The sequence below is a fragment of the Loa loa genome (genome assembly GCF_000183805.2).
Source record: "Loa loa unplaced genomic scaffold supercont3.41, whole genome shotgun sequence".
Lineage (NCBI taxonomy): Eukaryota > Metazoa > Nematoda > Chromadorea > Rhabditida > Onchocercidae > Loa > Loa loa.
In genome coordinates, this window is record NW_018108221.1 from 282,376 (window position 1) to 299,438 (window position 17,063).

General features: G+C 29.8%; 4 protein-coding genes across 4 annotated transcripts in view; 2 read left to right on the top strand and 2 right to left on the bottom strand.

The window, feature by feature from the left end:
• The window catches only part of LOAG_17119 (alpha-1 type XI collagen), a gene marked incomplete at its 5' end in the record, with an annotated part of 2,783 nt that extends 988 nt beyond the window's left edge, over window positions 1–1,795 (top strand). Inside the window, 6 exons of the mRNA XM_020449778.1 lie at window positions 507–615; window positions 728–886; window positions 971–1,095; window positions 1,176–1,269; window positions 1,461–1,523; window positions 1,633–1,795. Coding sequence (XP_020306651.1) covers window positions 507–615; window positions 728–886; window positions 971–1,095; window positions 1,176–1,269; window positions 1,461–1,523; window positions 1,633–1,778 — 696 coding nt within the window. The 3' untranslated portion in view covers window positions 1,779–1,795. The remainder of the gene's footprint in view (window positions 1–506; window positions 616–727; window positions 887–970; window positions 1,096–1,175; window positions 1,270–1,460; window positions 1,524–1,632) is intronic.
• A 999-nt stretch (window positions 1,796–2,794) lies between these two features.
• LOAG_06622 (hypothetical protein) lies at window positions 2,795–7,517 on the bottom strand (the record flags this gene model as incomplete). Its single annotated transcript, XM_020447188.1, has 10 exons — window positions 7,389–7,517; window positions 5,605–5,797; window positions 5,085–5,242; window positions 4,857–4,991; window positions 4,317–4,469; window positions 3,922–4,115; window positions 3,646–3,742; window positions 3,433–3,572; window positions 3,186–3,255; window positions 2,795–3,012 (listed from the first exon to the last, which is right to left on the bottom strand). The coding sequence occupies exons 1-10, from the start codon at window positions 7,486–7,488 to the stop codon at window positions 2,795–2,797; spliced, it is 1,458 nt and encodes a 485-aa protein (XP_020302555.1). The 5' UTR covers window positions 7,489–7,517.
• Window positions 7,518–8,638: 1,121 nt separating this feature from the next.
• Window positions 8,639–9,084, top strand: LOAG_06623 (hypothetical protein; the record flags this gene model as incomplete). Its single annotated transcript, XM_003142159.1, has 2 exons — window positions 8,639–8,859; window positions 9,012–9,084. 2 exons carry the CDS (start codon window positions 8,639–8,641, stop codon window positions 9,082–9,084), a joined length of 294 nt encoding a protein of 97 aa, XP_003142207.1.
• Window positions 9,085–9,522: 438 nt separating this feature from the next.
• Window positions 9,523–12,021, bottom strand: LOAG_06624 (G-protein coupled receptor; the record flags this gene model as incomplete). The annotated part of the gene is made up of 5 exons (XM_020447189.1): window positions 9,523–9,725; window positions 10,429–10,597; window positions 10,816–11,313; window positions 11,612–11,724; window positions 11,878–12,021. The coding sequence occupies 5 exons, from the start codon at window positions 12,019–12,021 to the stop codon at window positions 9,585–9,587; spliced, it is 1,065 nt and encodes a 354-aa protein (XP_020302556.1). The 3' UTR covers window positions 9,523–9,584.
• Between the last annotated feature and the right edge of the window lie 5,042 nt (window positions 12,022–17,063).

Consider the following 17,063-nt stretch of genomic DNA (forward strand, 5'->3'; position numbering starts at 1 on the left):
GTTTTTTTTTTTTTTTTGTTTTACTCAGTATGTAATTTCTCTGCAGTTATCTATCATAGTAGTAACTGCATGACTAATTAATCACTTGCAGCAAATAAATGCAACAAGATAATATCAGTCAGTAAATGGCATATATCAGAAATAATGAATCATTGTTAAGATTAACTGCTGAATGAGGAAAGAATTATGAGATGAAGGGTTCTTTCAATAATAATGACAAATAAAATATGATGAGAGAAGGAAGCATTGCTTTTTTTTTTTTTTCTTGTTTCTTTTACTAGGTTTAACGCATCTTAATTTTGAATTTAACTGTAACATTAAATTCATATTTCACGCAAATTTGAATCCATATGTAACTTTTGTTTTCCATATTGATCTATTAGGAAGAGATTTCGCAATATAGAATCGGCATTAGAGGTAATAGTACTTTTTATCATTTACTTCCAAGGAATATCATTTGTTTGTGCTTATATCACAGTGATAAAAAATGAAAATTTTGACTTTAGAATCGATTAATAGAGCTTTTTAAACGATTATCTGAAAGCAATTTGAAACAAAAACGCGATGGAAATTTTGATCAAGAATTGTTCAATAGAAGTGGTATTGGTGCAACGTGTAAGTTGATTAAAATATTTAGCAAACTGATAACAATGATTCAAATAAGGTCAAAGTTATCTTACCACCACGATGGAATTATATTATAGTTGTTCTGCGTATTTTTTATCAGGTTGTGAATGTGGATATGGATTACCCGGTCTAGCTGGGCTAAAAGGTCGCGATGGGAAAGATGGTATGGATGGACTACCAGGCAGGAATGGAGAACCGGGGATTGATGGAGATTTGATCGTTGTCAAGGAAACTGATTTCTGTTTTGAATGCCCACAAGGTTTGACATTTGAAAAACATCTTTAAATGCTTTTGAGCATATTGCTTTATTCTCGAATTTATTATTTATGTAATGTGCTTCTAGGAGTCGCTGGTCCTCCAGGACCTGCAGGTCCTAAAGGTCCACCTGGCTTACCTGGCACACCAGGCTTAAATGCTGATGGCGGTGAACGAGGTCCAGCAGGACCCCCTGGACCTCCTGGACCTCCAGTAAGTTCTAGAATATATTTTTTTTCTGTCGGAAAAATCTTCAAAAAAGACTATCAATTCTATACCAGCAACTTTTTTAGGGTCCACCAGGACAAGCTGGGCCAAAAGGACAACCAGGTGTTGATGGACATATTGTTAAGCAACCTGGACCACCGGGATTTCCCGGTATACCAGGCAAGAGCACAATCTTTATCAGTCAAGTTTAAAATGACGAGTATATGCCATGTTTTCATTTTAGTTTTCTTTTTGAAATAATCTTTGAAACTGTTTTGAACGGAATTTTAAAGTTGCTTAAAGAATAACTTATTTTGATCGTAATCAAACTGTGAAGAATGAAATCCTGTGGCATGATATGATACTTTCAGGACCACGAGGTCCAATGGGTTCTCCAGGAGTTCAAGGTCCACCCGGAATACCAGGACCATCAGGTTAGACTAATTTCCGCATCTGTTGAACTGCTGAATACTTTAAACCATGATTATATAATGTAATAATTAGAATCAATGAAAATGGGTTTTTCATTCGTTTAAATTACAGGTGATCAAGGTCCACCAGGAGATCCTGGTATTCCAGGATCCGATGGTCGTCCTGGACTTCCTGGAAAAAAAGGTATCACCGGAAAGCGTGGATCGAGTGCATCATGCGATCATTGTCCAAATCCAAGGACAGCTCCAGGATATTAATAAAGTAAAATAAAAACCCAATCTATTTGCAATCAACTTCTATTAAAATTAAAATTTACTTTTGATACATCGAATGAAATATTTCCGACAAAGAATACTTTAATGGAAATTTGCTTGATGTAATGCTGAAATCGTTAAACAATTTAGTTTATTGAATGAGTAAATAATACAGCATGCTTATTACGGCTACAATAATTGGTGAATATTCATTTACACATAATTCACATTTTAAATTCTTAAATAGATTATCTACAAGGATAAATAACATGAATTTTGGAATTTTTCAACAAGTTGTTTTTGTTCACCAGTATTATCTCGTAAAATGAAATATAATTTATTGGTATCAACTAGCAATAACTCCTCCTCGTGAACCAGTTTTCATTTTAGTTCTATGAAAAAAAAAATGTGAAACTGAAACTAAAAGCATTTCCGAAAACAATTTTTTTTCCAGTAACAAAGCGGTTTTAATAATTGCGCTCGATTTAAAACTGTTACTAAAAATATATTTTATTGCTAATGAAAGAGTAAGTTAAGGAATAGTCGAAATGAGCAAATGAGATAATAAGCTGCATGATACTGATAACAATGATTGGATAATAAAATCAGGAAGCGTTAAACCATGAAGAAATAAACGATACTTTCTTGAAAGATTAGTATCACAAATGAAATGATTTTTTTTTTTTTTTTGGCATTTGTATGTTGGTTTAAGACGAAAATTTTCAAATGAACCGGTTTCCAAAAATGCTTACAGTTCCTTAATTCCCGAATAAAATATAACCAAAAAACTGGTTCACATCAAGTAATCGTTTTTGGTCAGTAATCTACGGTGCAAAAAAAGAAAAAAATCTAATGACACTAATATTTGTCGATGAAAAAGATTTAGGAAAACAGAATTATCATAGAAATGATAAAGTCGTGTACAACGTATAATTTTGCCAAATTTATGAGAAATTCTTTTTTTCTTTAATTGAAATTATTGTTATTTTACAAAGGATATATTTTTGAATTCCTCAAAGTTACCATATAGGAAAAAAGTGAAGGAAAAAAGCAATAAGTATCAATTGTTGATGAAATGATGAAGCAGATCGTGTAAGCTTCGATAATTTAACTCTTGAAGTTGTTTTTACAGCCACAGTAACAGTATCACCAATTCCAGCTTCATTTTCCGCTGCAAATCTGAATATATATGTTGTTCCTTGACGTAATCCACCAACTTCGTATAGTCCATCTTCATCTATAAATGATGATAAATTTAATAAATAAAATATGGCATTATGTATAGAACATGGTATGTAGTATGATCGTTTACTTGATTCAATTTATAACTTTCTTTGCTTAGTTTTATATAAAAAAGTTTATAAAACATCTTTGTATTTTTGTTTCAAAAAAAAAATCGATCAAACTTACTTAAATGTACATCCATTTTGACAGCATGCGCGAACCAAACACGATTATTTTCTCTGATTTCATCATGACCCTAAAATTAATCATTAATTTAAGGTATGAAAATTTTTTGTCAATTTTTTTTTTTTGGAATAAAGAAGTAAAAACTTATAAAATGCCTTGAATATTCTGGCATTACACGATGAAAAGGGAAGAGCAAGAATTGAAAATTCATTAAATTTTTTTTTTGATAAAAGAAGAAATCACATACTTGATCTAGAATAGATTTTTTAATATATTCTATAATATAACGTCGTATTGGCAACTGTTCACCAAATCCTTCTTCAATTTTCCATAGCACATAAGTCATTCCAACATCTTGCAATGAAACGTGAACTTCACCAGGTGGAGCTATAATTTGACGAGAAATTTCAATAAAACTTTTTCCAAGCAAAATACATTAAGTCATATAAATGTTGCATACTTGCTTCTTTAACCGTAATTGTTTGTTGTGACTTGGATTTTCCGTTGCTCACTTCGCATCGGTATTCACCCAAATCATATTCTGTTGGTGATAAAATCTACAGTATGATGCAAATTAACAAGGATAATCATCATGTTAAAATAATCCGTATGATAATAAAGATGCAAGCAAATCGATATGTCGAGAAATAGACAATGATCCTAAGTTATTTAGGAATTAAACCTATAGGAAAAAGTGCACAATTGGAATAATTAAAAATTAATCAAATGAAATTACCTTAAGACAACTGCTTTGATTTAAAACATCAATCAAAATAATATGATTACTATCGTTCCAGAGTTCATCACTACCTTTTAAATACCGAAAATGTGTAGCGGGTGGATTTGAACGCGTTATGTTACAACAGATCTGAGCTAAATGATCCAGAACAATAAAACGTTCAACAAACGGTTTGCTGAATTCCGGAGACGCTGAAATTGTTCATTCTGATTAAGATGTTCCTATGAGTATGATGACTTCAAAGCTAAAATACTACCATTCACGTAATCGTCATCATTTTTTTCTTTTTTGTCTTCTACTTTTACGTTTATAAAAAATGACGATAATTATAGAAGGAAATTTCTTTCCTTTTGATTTTAAAAAATAAATTGAAAAAAATGTCGAACACGAACACCAAACGTCCAAACGAATTTCGTGCTGTTCAACAACCGTTGCATCATACTTCTCGAATTCTTGAACCGATAAGCAGTTGATGATAGTATCTTGGTATACATTTGTAAGCTTATTGACAGTTACTTCTGATCCAGCAATAACGAACAAAGTCTCTACAAATATAAATATTGAAAAGGTTAGAATTAAATTCAATATTTGATGTAAACTTGTTCTGATTTTATTTTAAATCAAATCAGTTGGTGTTAATGATTTCAACTTATCAAGTAATATATGAAAAATAATAATTAATTAAAAGTGCATGATGCAAGAATAGTAGTCAATAGATCAGATCTATTAGATTTTTCTATTTCATTTAATCGTATAAAATTTTTAATCTTCTCTCAACTCTTTCGCTAACAAACATTGATGCTTAAGACAATTAATCCATAGAAACAAATTCAAATGATTTATATCCTACTTAGTGAACAATTTCAATTTAGTTTAATATCAGGATTCATTTCATGCTGTTAAAAATATGATATGATGAAGCTACGATAAACCATTAAGTGGAAATCCTTTATGATTCGTAATATATGTTTCAGGTTGTGGATTTCCGATGGATCCGCAATCGATGGTTAACGATTCGCCGAACATCCCTCCAACAACATCATTGCTTTCTTTCCAACGAATTGCATCTGAAAGCATTTCACCGTTGGAAAATTTTCAACAGCAATTAATTCGATCATCTTTTTCACTACATATTGCATATCAAATTGGAAATTTAATACCGACGACGATGATTTCCACTTTCCAGTAGGCCGACATCCTTCTGGAATTCCTGGCAACACATTTATAGAATCCGGTATCACGTTTTGCAATTTGGGTGAATACTAACGATAATTTTTTGTACATTGAATCATGCTCTCGTAACTCAACGGTAAACAAGCTAAAAGTACATGTGTAAGAAATTATGAATTGTATGATTCAAATTAGACACACGATGAAGTGAATGATTGATTATATAATATGTAAATTACAACTTTTGTGGTAATTACTTCAAAGTAATATTTTGGCGTCAAGCGTGATAAAACGTTTCACCTTAAACTTGTTAGATAGCAAAAAGACATAAGTCGAAATAAAACAATGAAATTTTATCTAATATCATTCCACTGAATTATGCTAAGTGATGAAATGATGTATTGAAGTGTGGAAGTAATTTAACACCTTATCAAGTTATATCGTAATTTATTAGAGAGTAAAATAAAACCAGCTTATGAATATCCATTAAGATCAAAACAATATTATTACCTATTAGAAGATTCACCGTCTATTTTACGACCAAATTCATTCCGCCATGCAAGATGCAAGCAGTTTATAGACGCCTGTTGGCAGATGCAAGAAATCCGAAATTTACGATCAACTCGAACCACATATCGACTATTGTTAAGAGGTGGTGGCTCAAGACGTAATAAATTTGAGCACTTAGCTCCTGTTACCACACCTTAATTAATTATGGAAAAATTAGAAGTGAAAATCTAAATCGCTGTTTACAATAAATAAAAAAAAAAATTTCCTTCACGTTTGAATTCATTGATTTATTTGAAGAGCCAGCCCTTAATTATTAAAATGATGATAATAGTGCTGCTATTCTAAAGGTCTGCCAACTTTTAAGTAAATAAGTTCATCAATTAATTGGTCAGTATGATTTGTTATGGTAAAAGAAAGTGCATTCAAACTATGTAACACTGAAATACTTGATTCTAATTTATTTTTGTTATATCTTTTTCAGTTCAAGTTTTCTTTCCTTTAGCATCGTTTTTTTTTTTTGCCCACAAAAACTTTGCATGTGTTGTTTTAGAAGTATTAGTAGTTGAGAAAGATAAAATTAATTATTTTATAATTAAAAGATGGTGACATGTTTTTTTTTCTTTTTGTTTTATGAAACTGAACTTTGCCTTTGTCATTCATTTATTTCGACTTTCATTCTTTTATTTTTCTTTTAAAAATAAAAAAAAATGTAGCATGAGAGCTGTACATTACATAGCTCAAATATCTCATCTTTTTGGCCTCTAAATAAGGGAATTCAACTTTCACTAGGCTTTAGGCTTCACGCAAAGAGATAACAGAAAGGTTTGCCCTTATTTTCGCCATTCCTCACAGCTTTTTTTTTCTTTTTTTTTCTCATCATATTTTTTCTCTTTGTGAGAGAAAAAATTATTCCTTTAAATATTACTTATTTTAGATATTTAGCTAATTATGAGAGAGTAAATGTTTGAAAGGAAAGATAAATGCATCCATTTATTCGAATAATTCTAAAGGGAATATGTGGTTGTTATGGAAAAATAGACTGAAACATATGCTGGATATTTAGTATGATCTAAATTAAATTTCGCCTTTTTTCCTTTTCATTTTTCTTTTTTTCTTTGCAAACATTCGGTATTATATCTAATAAATCGTTTGATTAAACTGCAGTTAAGTTTTCACTGCTCGCTTAGCTTATTAAGTATAATATTTCATATATATATATATATATATATATATATGTATGATGATGATAATTTACTGTAAAATAAAAAGAAAGAAAAAAGCTAAAATAAATGAATGTCTTGCTTGGAAGATGTAAAGTAAATTATCCGGGAAAAAAGATAACATTGTATCATTGTGAAAGGGATGTAAATAAGGATAAATGAAATTTTACAAAGGAAATGTAACGAGATGTTAAGATATTTTGTAATTAGAAAAAAAAGTGTTTAAAAAAAGGTAATGAAATGAAATAAAATGAAAAAGGAGATAATTTAAGAGATAGAAGTTGAAGTGGAATGGTTATAAACAAGAGAAGTTGACATTTATCATTTATTCATACTTTTCTCATCCATTTATTATTGTTGCTTTTGAAAGTTTATCCATATTTGATATTTGACTTTTTTTTTAAAAAAATTTTTAGTTGCTTTAAAAGTTTGCTAAAATTTGCAGCAGAAAAAAATTTTTACGGATTATAAATTTTTATTTGAAAAAAAAGTAGACTGGAGAGAGAGAGAGAAGAGAAGAGAAGAAGAGAGAGGAAATAAGCAAAAAAAAAAAAGGTGACATACCGGCAAGAAGAGTAAAAGCAATCAGTGTGATAATGATAATAATAATATCAATGAAGGCGCTAAAGCTAACTGTGATTGACAAAGGCGAATTGAATGACATCGATGATTGAAAGTAGTTTGAATCATAGCATATTGACTAAAAATGAAAATGACACAGAAAGAGTGAAAAGGCTTAAGATTGGTATGCTTGCCACGCCCATCTTTTTCCCTAGTTAGTCTTAAAATTCGATTGAATTCAACCATTCATAGATGTATGGATCAGTTTGGCCTCTTTTGACGATGAGCCTCACTATTTTGAGTAGCTTTAAACAAGCTCAATGCAATTCTCATCACCCATTTCCTTCCGTTATTGTTATTGTTTTGTTGTTTGCTTCAATCGCTCCAAATCAATGCTATCCGAAGTGACGCAGAAATTCAATCAAAATGAAAAAAAAAAATGAAAAAATATTTTGAAAAAAAACTATCAAAGATGATTGTAAAAGTGAAATTTATCACAAATCGAATGACAATATACATATACAATACAAATGATTATCATAACAAATACTAATTTTTGCCTAATCAATAGGATATTGCATAGGTCAAACGTTAGCATTTTCTTAATCTATCCATTCGATTTTTGATTCATCAATTTTACTTGAATTGTTGAATCATACAGTTGACGATGAGATTTTAGGCGACACTGATTTTGATCCCAAATGTGCACATCGATGTTTATCAGTGCAACTTTTTCACTATCAATGTTACTGTCCTCTTTGCTTTTACCTTTAATAACAGCAATGATAGACGTAAGTAACTACGTCATAATCCAATTAAAAATTTCATTTTTCACATAAAATTTTTGATTAAATTTTTTAATGTAATAGGAAATTAAATATATCTCGAGAGTAATCTCCAATTATGAAAAGATGACATTTCGATGAAAGTTGCTCATAACTGTAAATAAATTTACTAAAGGTAAAGGAATGGTAAGAGGAAGAAGGAAAAGAGAAAGGGGTGGTTAAATGAGGAACAGAAAGATAACCAAAAGGGATGCGAATACTCGGTGTATTGGGAACTGAACTTCTTAAACCGTTTGCATTGTAAAACATTCCATACATTCCCGAAATAGCTCGGTCGGCATTGGCATTTGGGGAAGGGGTTATTCAGTTACATCATCCCGTCCCATTTTTTAAGAGGTCTAATAATTGATATCGCGATATCATCATCACTGTTTATGGAAATAACGCAGCAACCGGAATAACACCACAATGGGAAGTCATAAATTGCTGATACTTTTTCTGGATACCGCATTAGTTATGGAATGTATCTCATTTTTGCATAATGCTCGGATGTTTACCACTTCGACAACCTCGAAACCAGGCTGTTTGATTTACAACGATGAGCAGTTACATATTATTATGGATCGAGTATGCGAAATTTGTCATGAAATGTATTCACATCAATATCCGAATACGAGGGCCGATTGCAGGTTTGAAATGAAAATTTTCCCTTTTTTACATTTCCAAATTAAAGATTAGTTAAGTAAACCTTTTAGAGTGTTGCTAAAAGAAGATATTAGAAATGATCAATTTCAATTAAAGTAATATACAATAATGTCAAAATTTGAAAAAATATTTTCAGGTCAGACTGTTTCCGCAGCAAACATTTTCACTCATGTTTGGAGCATTTTCGTCCTATAATTCCATACGGCTAAACTTTGCTCGATAGCTGAGGAAATGTGTTTTATTTATTATAATCTCACGACAAAAGCGCTGTCAGCACTATTGCTGTAATTGCTTTCCCGATCTACTAATCTTTTTCATGTCGTCAAAAGCATTGAAGAGCTTTCAATTCAATTGATAGGCTTATTTTTAGATATGATATATCTAATTTAATAATATGTAAGAATGCTTAAACTGCTTATTTATAATATCTTTCTCAAATGCCAAATTAAACTTCAATTTCTCATTTAAAAAAAAAATGAGTCCAATGTAAAGAACCAACCATCAACTTAGTTTTCAAATTTTTTCTCCATAAATAATTCAAATGGTTAGAACTATGTCGTAGGCACTTATTATATGTTGCTAACATGTTTTACAGTAATTATAGGTAATAACAATAGCAACAAGAGAAATAAAATAATACTATCAAGTGGAGAAGTATGAAGTACAGAAATACGAAGTAGTTCCATGCCTGAGACATTTCAGATCATTCTCATAAACTTTTCACCAGCACGTCATATTTAACATTTCCAACCAAAGTTTCCGTAATGGTATTAGGTCCAGCAAATTTTTCTTCCTGACAGCTTTTTGCGATTTTTGAAATACGTTGATTCCTTTGCTCAACAAAAGATTCCTGCAATGAAGCAATTAGTAAGTATCAAAGGTCAATTCAGTTACAACCTTTTGAATGTTGAATGTTGTTCATGTTCCATATCGCTACCTCCTCCGATATGCTTCATTGTGACAAGTAATAAATTTAAGTGTTATTGCCTCTTAAAATGAAACTATTTGTTTCAATGAAACATTGCTTTCATACAGTAATAAGTGATAGTTTTCCCTTCCAAATTTAATATTACATTCATTTTAACTTAGAAGCATTGATAATGATATTGGCCTTTCCTTTTCTTAATTTTAATTCTTTTTTAAATTTAAATTTAAATGGAAAAATGACGCAAATATACAAGTTAAATTTTTAATCAGATTTTTTCAACAATTCAGTTGCGATATTTGAAATTTTGCGTCCCATCTTCAAGTCTATTTTCAAAACTTACCTTTATAACTTTACCTATCAAAATGATATTGTACTAAAAATTACGCCGTGATTTTTTTTTCTTCAATTTGTTTCATTTAGAAAAAACCTAGTGATGGAATTATAAAACTATTAATTATTTCAATAAATATCAAAAAAAAGGTTTTAAAACTTTGTATCATTTAAATTTGAATGCTTTTTTTATAATTCCATGGAAATAAATCTAATTTCAATGAAAGATATTTCTTATCATCTTCCAAATATTATTATGGTAATCGAAATAATCAACATTGTAACCAAAAATTGCCTGTGCAGTGTGATTCGAAAGTTTGTTCCACATCTGATTTGTTAATTCATTAAGTCCAAGCGCTTTCATCCGTTTGTAATTACGATTGACAATGCAAGGACACAAAAGGGCTACACAAATCCGCCGAAATTTATGGCCAAATATTGAATAAATAAAAATATTTGAAGCACTAAAATCAAAGAAAATTTTGGAAATATCTTTTTTTTTTTTGAAAAAGAAATCAATTGAGTAAAAGGATTTACCTAAACGATAACATTCCAACTAATGAGAGACGGAAGACTTAGCAAGCATTGGTTGTATCTGTATATGTCAATTAAAATATGAGACTAAATTAAGTATATTCCCAAAAGGTAAATTGCAGTAATGAAGAGGAAGAAAGTAACAAACCTGTTAACACATACTAATAAATTTCCGATCGGTAAACGTAAGCGAAAAAATTGGGAATATTCAGCAAAGAATGCTTCAATAATGTGATTAATACCAGCCATTAAATTACAAGCAATAAATGTTAAAATCATTACAAAAGCCATGATTGTACAGCGTCGTTCTCTCTCATCCGGATTCGAGGTACGACTGATCATAGCACGACGGATACGGTATGCTTGTTGTACTGATTGGATAACAATAACATTTAAGACAATCATTGTTGTCCAAGGAATGATAATCAGTAGTAACAAATAACCGTAAGTATTATATAGAACAATATAAAGGCCGTTGGTACGTAATGGCGTTGGAGTCAAACGGCCACATTCGTCTAGAGTTAATTCGAAGAGTGATGGTAATTTGTAAACAAATGATACTGTTGCTATTACTGATAAGACCAATTTAGCACGTGATGTTGAACACCACATTCGGGTTTGTAGTGGATATTTTACAGCTAAGTACCTACAAAATATTTATCTTTCGAATTGGATAATTTATTTGTACTTGCCAAGAAACTGATAACAAGCATTTCCTCCAATTTTTGTGCATATCATATAGACAAAACTATCAATTTCGAAATTTTCAATCATAAGATGAAAAAAAAATTTTTTTTTCTTATCACTAGCAATGGTTTTTGTAGAAAAAGCCTATAATTTAAAGATTTTCTATTTAATACATATTCAATTATACAGAATTTTTATTTCATTAATGCAAATAAAAAATTAAAAATAATCATTGAATATTTTTATGAAAATTTTACCGATCAACAGTGATAGCCACACAGGTCCATACTGAAGAGGTCTGTGCTGCAAGTGATATTGGATAACTGACAAGTGTTGTCTTCCAAAAGAATTCACATACTGCACCTTGTTCCTGAAATTTCGAAATTTTCTTTACAAAAAAATAAACTTTTTTTAGAAAAAAAATGGATTAAATTTGTTCAAACTTAAAATGTTTCAAAGTAAAAATTATATAAATATAATATACCTATCAGTAATATACCAATAAAATAAGATTTTATCTTACTTTATATTTCATTTCACATTTCAATAATGGCAATAATTTGCGTAATGCATTAATCAAAGTATTGGAAAGAGTCATATGTGCCGTTAACCTAACAACATAGTTATTGTTAATCTTAGCTAAGGATAATGATGTATTTTTACGCATATCATCTAAGGATATATATGCCAGCATATGAAATATTAATAGCCAAGTATTGTTAGAATAAGAGTAACAAGTGATAATGATAAGATGATAGAATTTGCTGTTTAAATGAGACAGAGAATTAATTCTGAAAGAAATAATCGTAAATTCAAAAGTTTCAGTTACAAATTTCATACAATGCAAAATTTGAATAAAAAAGCATAACTGCTCATGTTTCTTTTTTCAGATACTTATTAGAAATTTTATAATAATTAATAAATTTTTTCTGGTTATGTTAACAAGAAAATTTTGAGAATTTCGAATAGAACATATGAAAAATCAATCAGTCATAATTATTTTCTATCAAAATTTAATTAATCTACGATCATGCAACATATTTTCAACATTATAGACAATGTTTCATTTTAAAAAATCTACAAATAATTTCGATTTTAATCAATGCTTGAAAAGCGTATGATAAAGTTTCCATTTTAATAGATAATTAATATCTAAAATTTATTCATGCTGGGATTGTCAACCTGCATTAACCATTTCTTTATAATTTCATTTAGAAGAATATTTTCTCCGAGATAGCAATCTGCTGCAATCATTATTAATCGGTACTTTTTCAGTTACTTCCTCATTGACAGATATGAATTTATTGCAATTTAATAATTTCAATTTTGACAGTCACAGTTTGACATTATCGAAAAATGTATTTATTGTTCCGCTTTTTTTTTCCCCCCCTTGAAGATGATGCGGTATAAGAATAAAGAAAATTTTATTTTCTATTAAAAAAAATGTTAAAATGCTAATTATCAGCTCTATCTAACGATCGATTTATCAGTTGATCAGTTGTAATACTTTTGACGGGTAAATAAACTTTGTCATTTTGGCAATCACTCCTAAACTTTCTATTATCTTTTCTATTAGGAAATGTAAGAATGTTTGTGGCGTAGTTACCAAAGTTATTATGAAAAATTGATTTCCGTATTATCCAGGCAGTGTGATTAATGTTCTGGCTAATTTCCTTTTTTCGGTGAATTTTTCATAATAGCATTATCGATCAGGACAGAAAGCAATGAAGCCAGGAATAATAAAGTAATAATAAATTACTAAATTATCTAATGGGCAGAAGCATTCCTGTTGGTACATTACTATACTCATTTTATCAAAAATGATGAAATTTTTTTTTTATTTTTTACCTTTTTTTTCACTCAAAATTTTGAAAATTTTTTTTTTAAATTTTTAACAATACATTTTTTCTAATTTTATGGCAGGAAGTTATGCTTGATGAAATATAAAAGCTTGGGCATTAAGCAAAAAGAGAAAATGCAACACATTGTATTTGAACGATTTAAGCAAATAATTGGCTAGCATAGGCTAAAAATCGCTATGATAGATTGAGCAATTTTTCGTTTGATTTGATTAAGGAAGCAATAATCCCAATTTTATCAGAGCTATATCGATGATTAAATTATTGATTTTTATTGAAAAACCATTTTGAATATTTAAAATATCTCTCAAAACGTATTTATCTTACTGAAAAGTCATTCTTTTTACAAATCATTTATTGATAATTTTTCCTCTTTTTCACATTATTACATTCTTTCTTGCTTATATAAGCAAACTGTTCATTAGAGTTGATGATTTAATCATCCACATTTATGACATTTTACCAGATCTAAGCAGAATCGAATGCTACGACCTTATCAGTCCTGAAATAATCTTGAAAATCATTCAAGCGACATAAATGAACACATAAATATCGTTTTTCCTTTTTTTTTTAATCTGTTTTTTCCTCCTGCATCGCAGAACAATAATCAGCATAGTGAATATGTTTTTGTTAGTGTTGTGCTAAACCGGAATGGATTCCAGAATTTTCATCATATATCAGAAATGTTGCAATTATTGCTGTAGCAACACTGATTTTTACATGTTATAAAATTAAACTATAAATTATATAGGCTAGAAAAATTTATTATGCATTCATAAATATACAAACCATAAAAAGATATTCATCAATTAATTAATTAAATAGTCAATTAATTAATTGATTAATTAATTTATTGATTAACTAATTAACCAATCAGTCCATAATTTGAATGGATTATGATGATTAATTGCGAAAATTCGATGATTAATTGTGAAAATTTCCATCTACTCAAAGATAGATTGTTGAAGTATTGCGTAATGTACGAAAAAACTCATTAAGGATTATTGAAAAGGAATAGCAGTAAATAGATAGCGTTGTTAGAACATGTCTGGGATATTGAGTGTACTTTTATGAGAAATAATTATCAACAGAGAAGAATGATGAAAATTTTCTAAAAATTGATGCCACATTTTAGTCTTTTTTTTTCTTTAAATTCTAAATGAAAATTTAAAATAGTTTGCTATTTTCAAATATTTCCATAATTAGTGATAATCTTTATTGCATTTCAACAATATCTTCTTCCAGTAACATTAATGTTTTTGTTGCGGTAATTTAAAACTCTGATAATATTAATTAATCAAAGCTATGAATCAATCAACTTGTGTCATATAATCATGGAATCTATCCTGTTAGAGTTTATCTTAAATAGGATTGAGTAAATTAATTTTCCATGGGTCTACATGAGAAATGGGAGTAGTTTTTGAGAACTGGACTAATATATACTTAATTCAGTTCTACCCAATACCGTATCCGTATACATATATATGCTATCTTTCCGCTAAAAAAAAAAAACAGTAAATGAAACATTGTAATGGATTTATTGAAAATGTGGAAGCTAATTATAACATTATTTAATGCGGTTCCGCGAGCAGGAAAAACTTGCTAGTGGACTACCAGATGCTCAGGTTAGATCTTAATTGCCCCGTTCATGATAACTTCGCCATGTTTATAGGCTTAAAATGAGCAATAATTAGGTGATAATATCAAAGTGATTCATAGTGATGATGAAGACAGATATTTTGAATTGCAGAGTAGTCGGATAACTGTGTAAAATCTGTTTTCAATACTAATTTCAAGAGGGAATTTCTTTTTTCATTATACCCAAAGCTTTCAATTTTGAATCACCAATAATTATTTACAGGCTTTGCTGGCAAATCTAGTTAAATCTATTTGTTGTTTGCATTATGCCTTAAAACAACATTTCAGTGCATGATAAAAGATAATACTGCTAGTAACAAGTAACAATATTTAATCTGTATGATTGTACCCGTTATTTGAAAAGCATGTTTTCATATGTCAAATGTAAAAAATACTGTTGCAGGACAGTTTACCAACAAAAAAAAAAAAAAAAAATAAGACAATAAATGTTTTGCGGAACAATAAGCACATATTTGATCCATTTTTAAATCATCCAAGTTATGTTATATAGTAAAGAAGTAAAGTAAATCAATTTGCATGCTTTTAAGCATTATTTGTGTTGTTTGTTGATAGTACGAAGTTTTCAGAGTAAATTTTATTGCTTTTCGAAGATTTTTTTTTTCTAATTAGACATTTAATGCATAGTAGGAAAACTAATTTAAAAAAAAAAAAGGAAAAGAAAGGAGACTTACGTTATTTTGCAAGCAAATTTGCATAGGAGGATAAATAAGAAGTGATCCAAGTAAAAGAATTAAATCGAAAAAAGATAAGCCAGCCAAATAAATGTTTAATGAAGAGCGCATTTGTGGACGAGTAAATATGATAACACATACGGAGGCAGCAAATACACCAGCCGTACAAACAAGTGGTAGTATGGTGGTATAAATGAGATGTTGAGCGAATTCAACAAGATTATCACTTCTTTGGGGATCACGGGATTGTGATATATAGCATCCTGAATGATGGTTATGGTCCATCGATGAGGACAATAATGATAATGATGACACTAATGATAACAGAGTTTCCTTCAGATAGGAAGTTGCTCTTTGGGTCCATTTGATTACGAACTAAGCAATGACCATTTGTCCTTGACGAATGCTTGTTAGAGTCCTTTCCTGACTAAGTGAGTCCTATTATTTCCAGTCATCCTATTTCATCCTGTCTATTCATTTTGTTGCACCACACCCCTTTCACCCCTTTCATTGCCCCACCCAAACTTCAACGTCTCTCACCAGCACTTACTCACCATATGCCGTTTCGTCAACCGAAACTAAAAAAAAAGTTTGTCTGAGATGTTTGCATTATTGCTCCAGTAAGGTCAACACTTTTAGATGATACGCCTGTTATCATCCAAATTGAAATTGATACATTACTAATGACAGCATGATAATTATCCTTTTATCATTTGGAACCTCAGGATAGTCAGAATGCCAGATATCGTTGATAACACGAAATGAATTCAATTACAGTTAAATGAAGATAGCAAAGATGAGAAAGTGAACAAATTTAGAAGGAACAATGAAGTAAAAGATAAATGAAGCGTAACAGAGGATAATTAAAAAACGAGGATGGAAAGAAATTAAAAATTAAGGATGAGTGAAGCCAAAGAGGATGAGATGACAGGGAAAGAAACTTAGATAAGGAAGAATTTTTGAAGCAAAGTATTTGCTTGATATTTACCAGAGAAGCGAATGCATTTTTGAAATAGCACTTAGACGGTGGAAACGGAAAATGACGTAGCTAAAGTTGTATAATTAAAAGTTCCACATTGGTGTATCCCGTGGTTAACAGAAGTGGATTTTTTTTTCATAGGATTATTCCCGAAAATTTGTGGCTTTAATTTTTCAGTGAATTGTAATTTCTTTTTAAATCCATAATTTGGATTCTCAGCATATCAGTTTTATCAGTTTGTTATCAGTAAATATAACTTTCATCGAAACCGTCTCTCATTTCATTGTTAGCTTTAATTGATGAAACTTTGCGCATACTGCATTTGTGAATTATCCCTAAACATTATCATTAATTCATTTACTCGATTTATATTCACTTATTTAAACATTAATAAATGGAATTAATAAATGAAATGTTTTCGGAAGTTATAAAGACGATTATAACTAACTTAAAAAAGACGGTAGTAGTAGCAGTAGTAGTAGTAGTAGTAGTAGTAGTAGTAGTAGTAGTAGTAGTAGTAGTAGTAGTAGTAGTAGTAGTA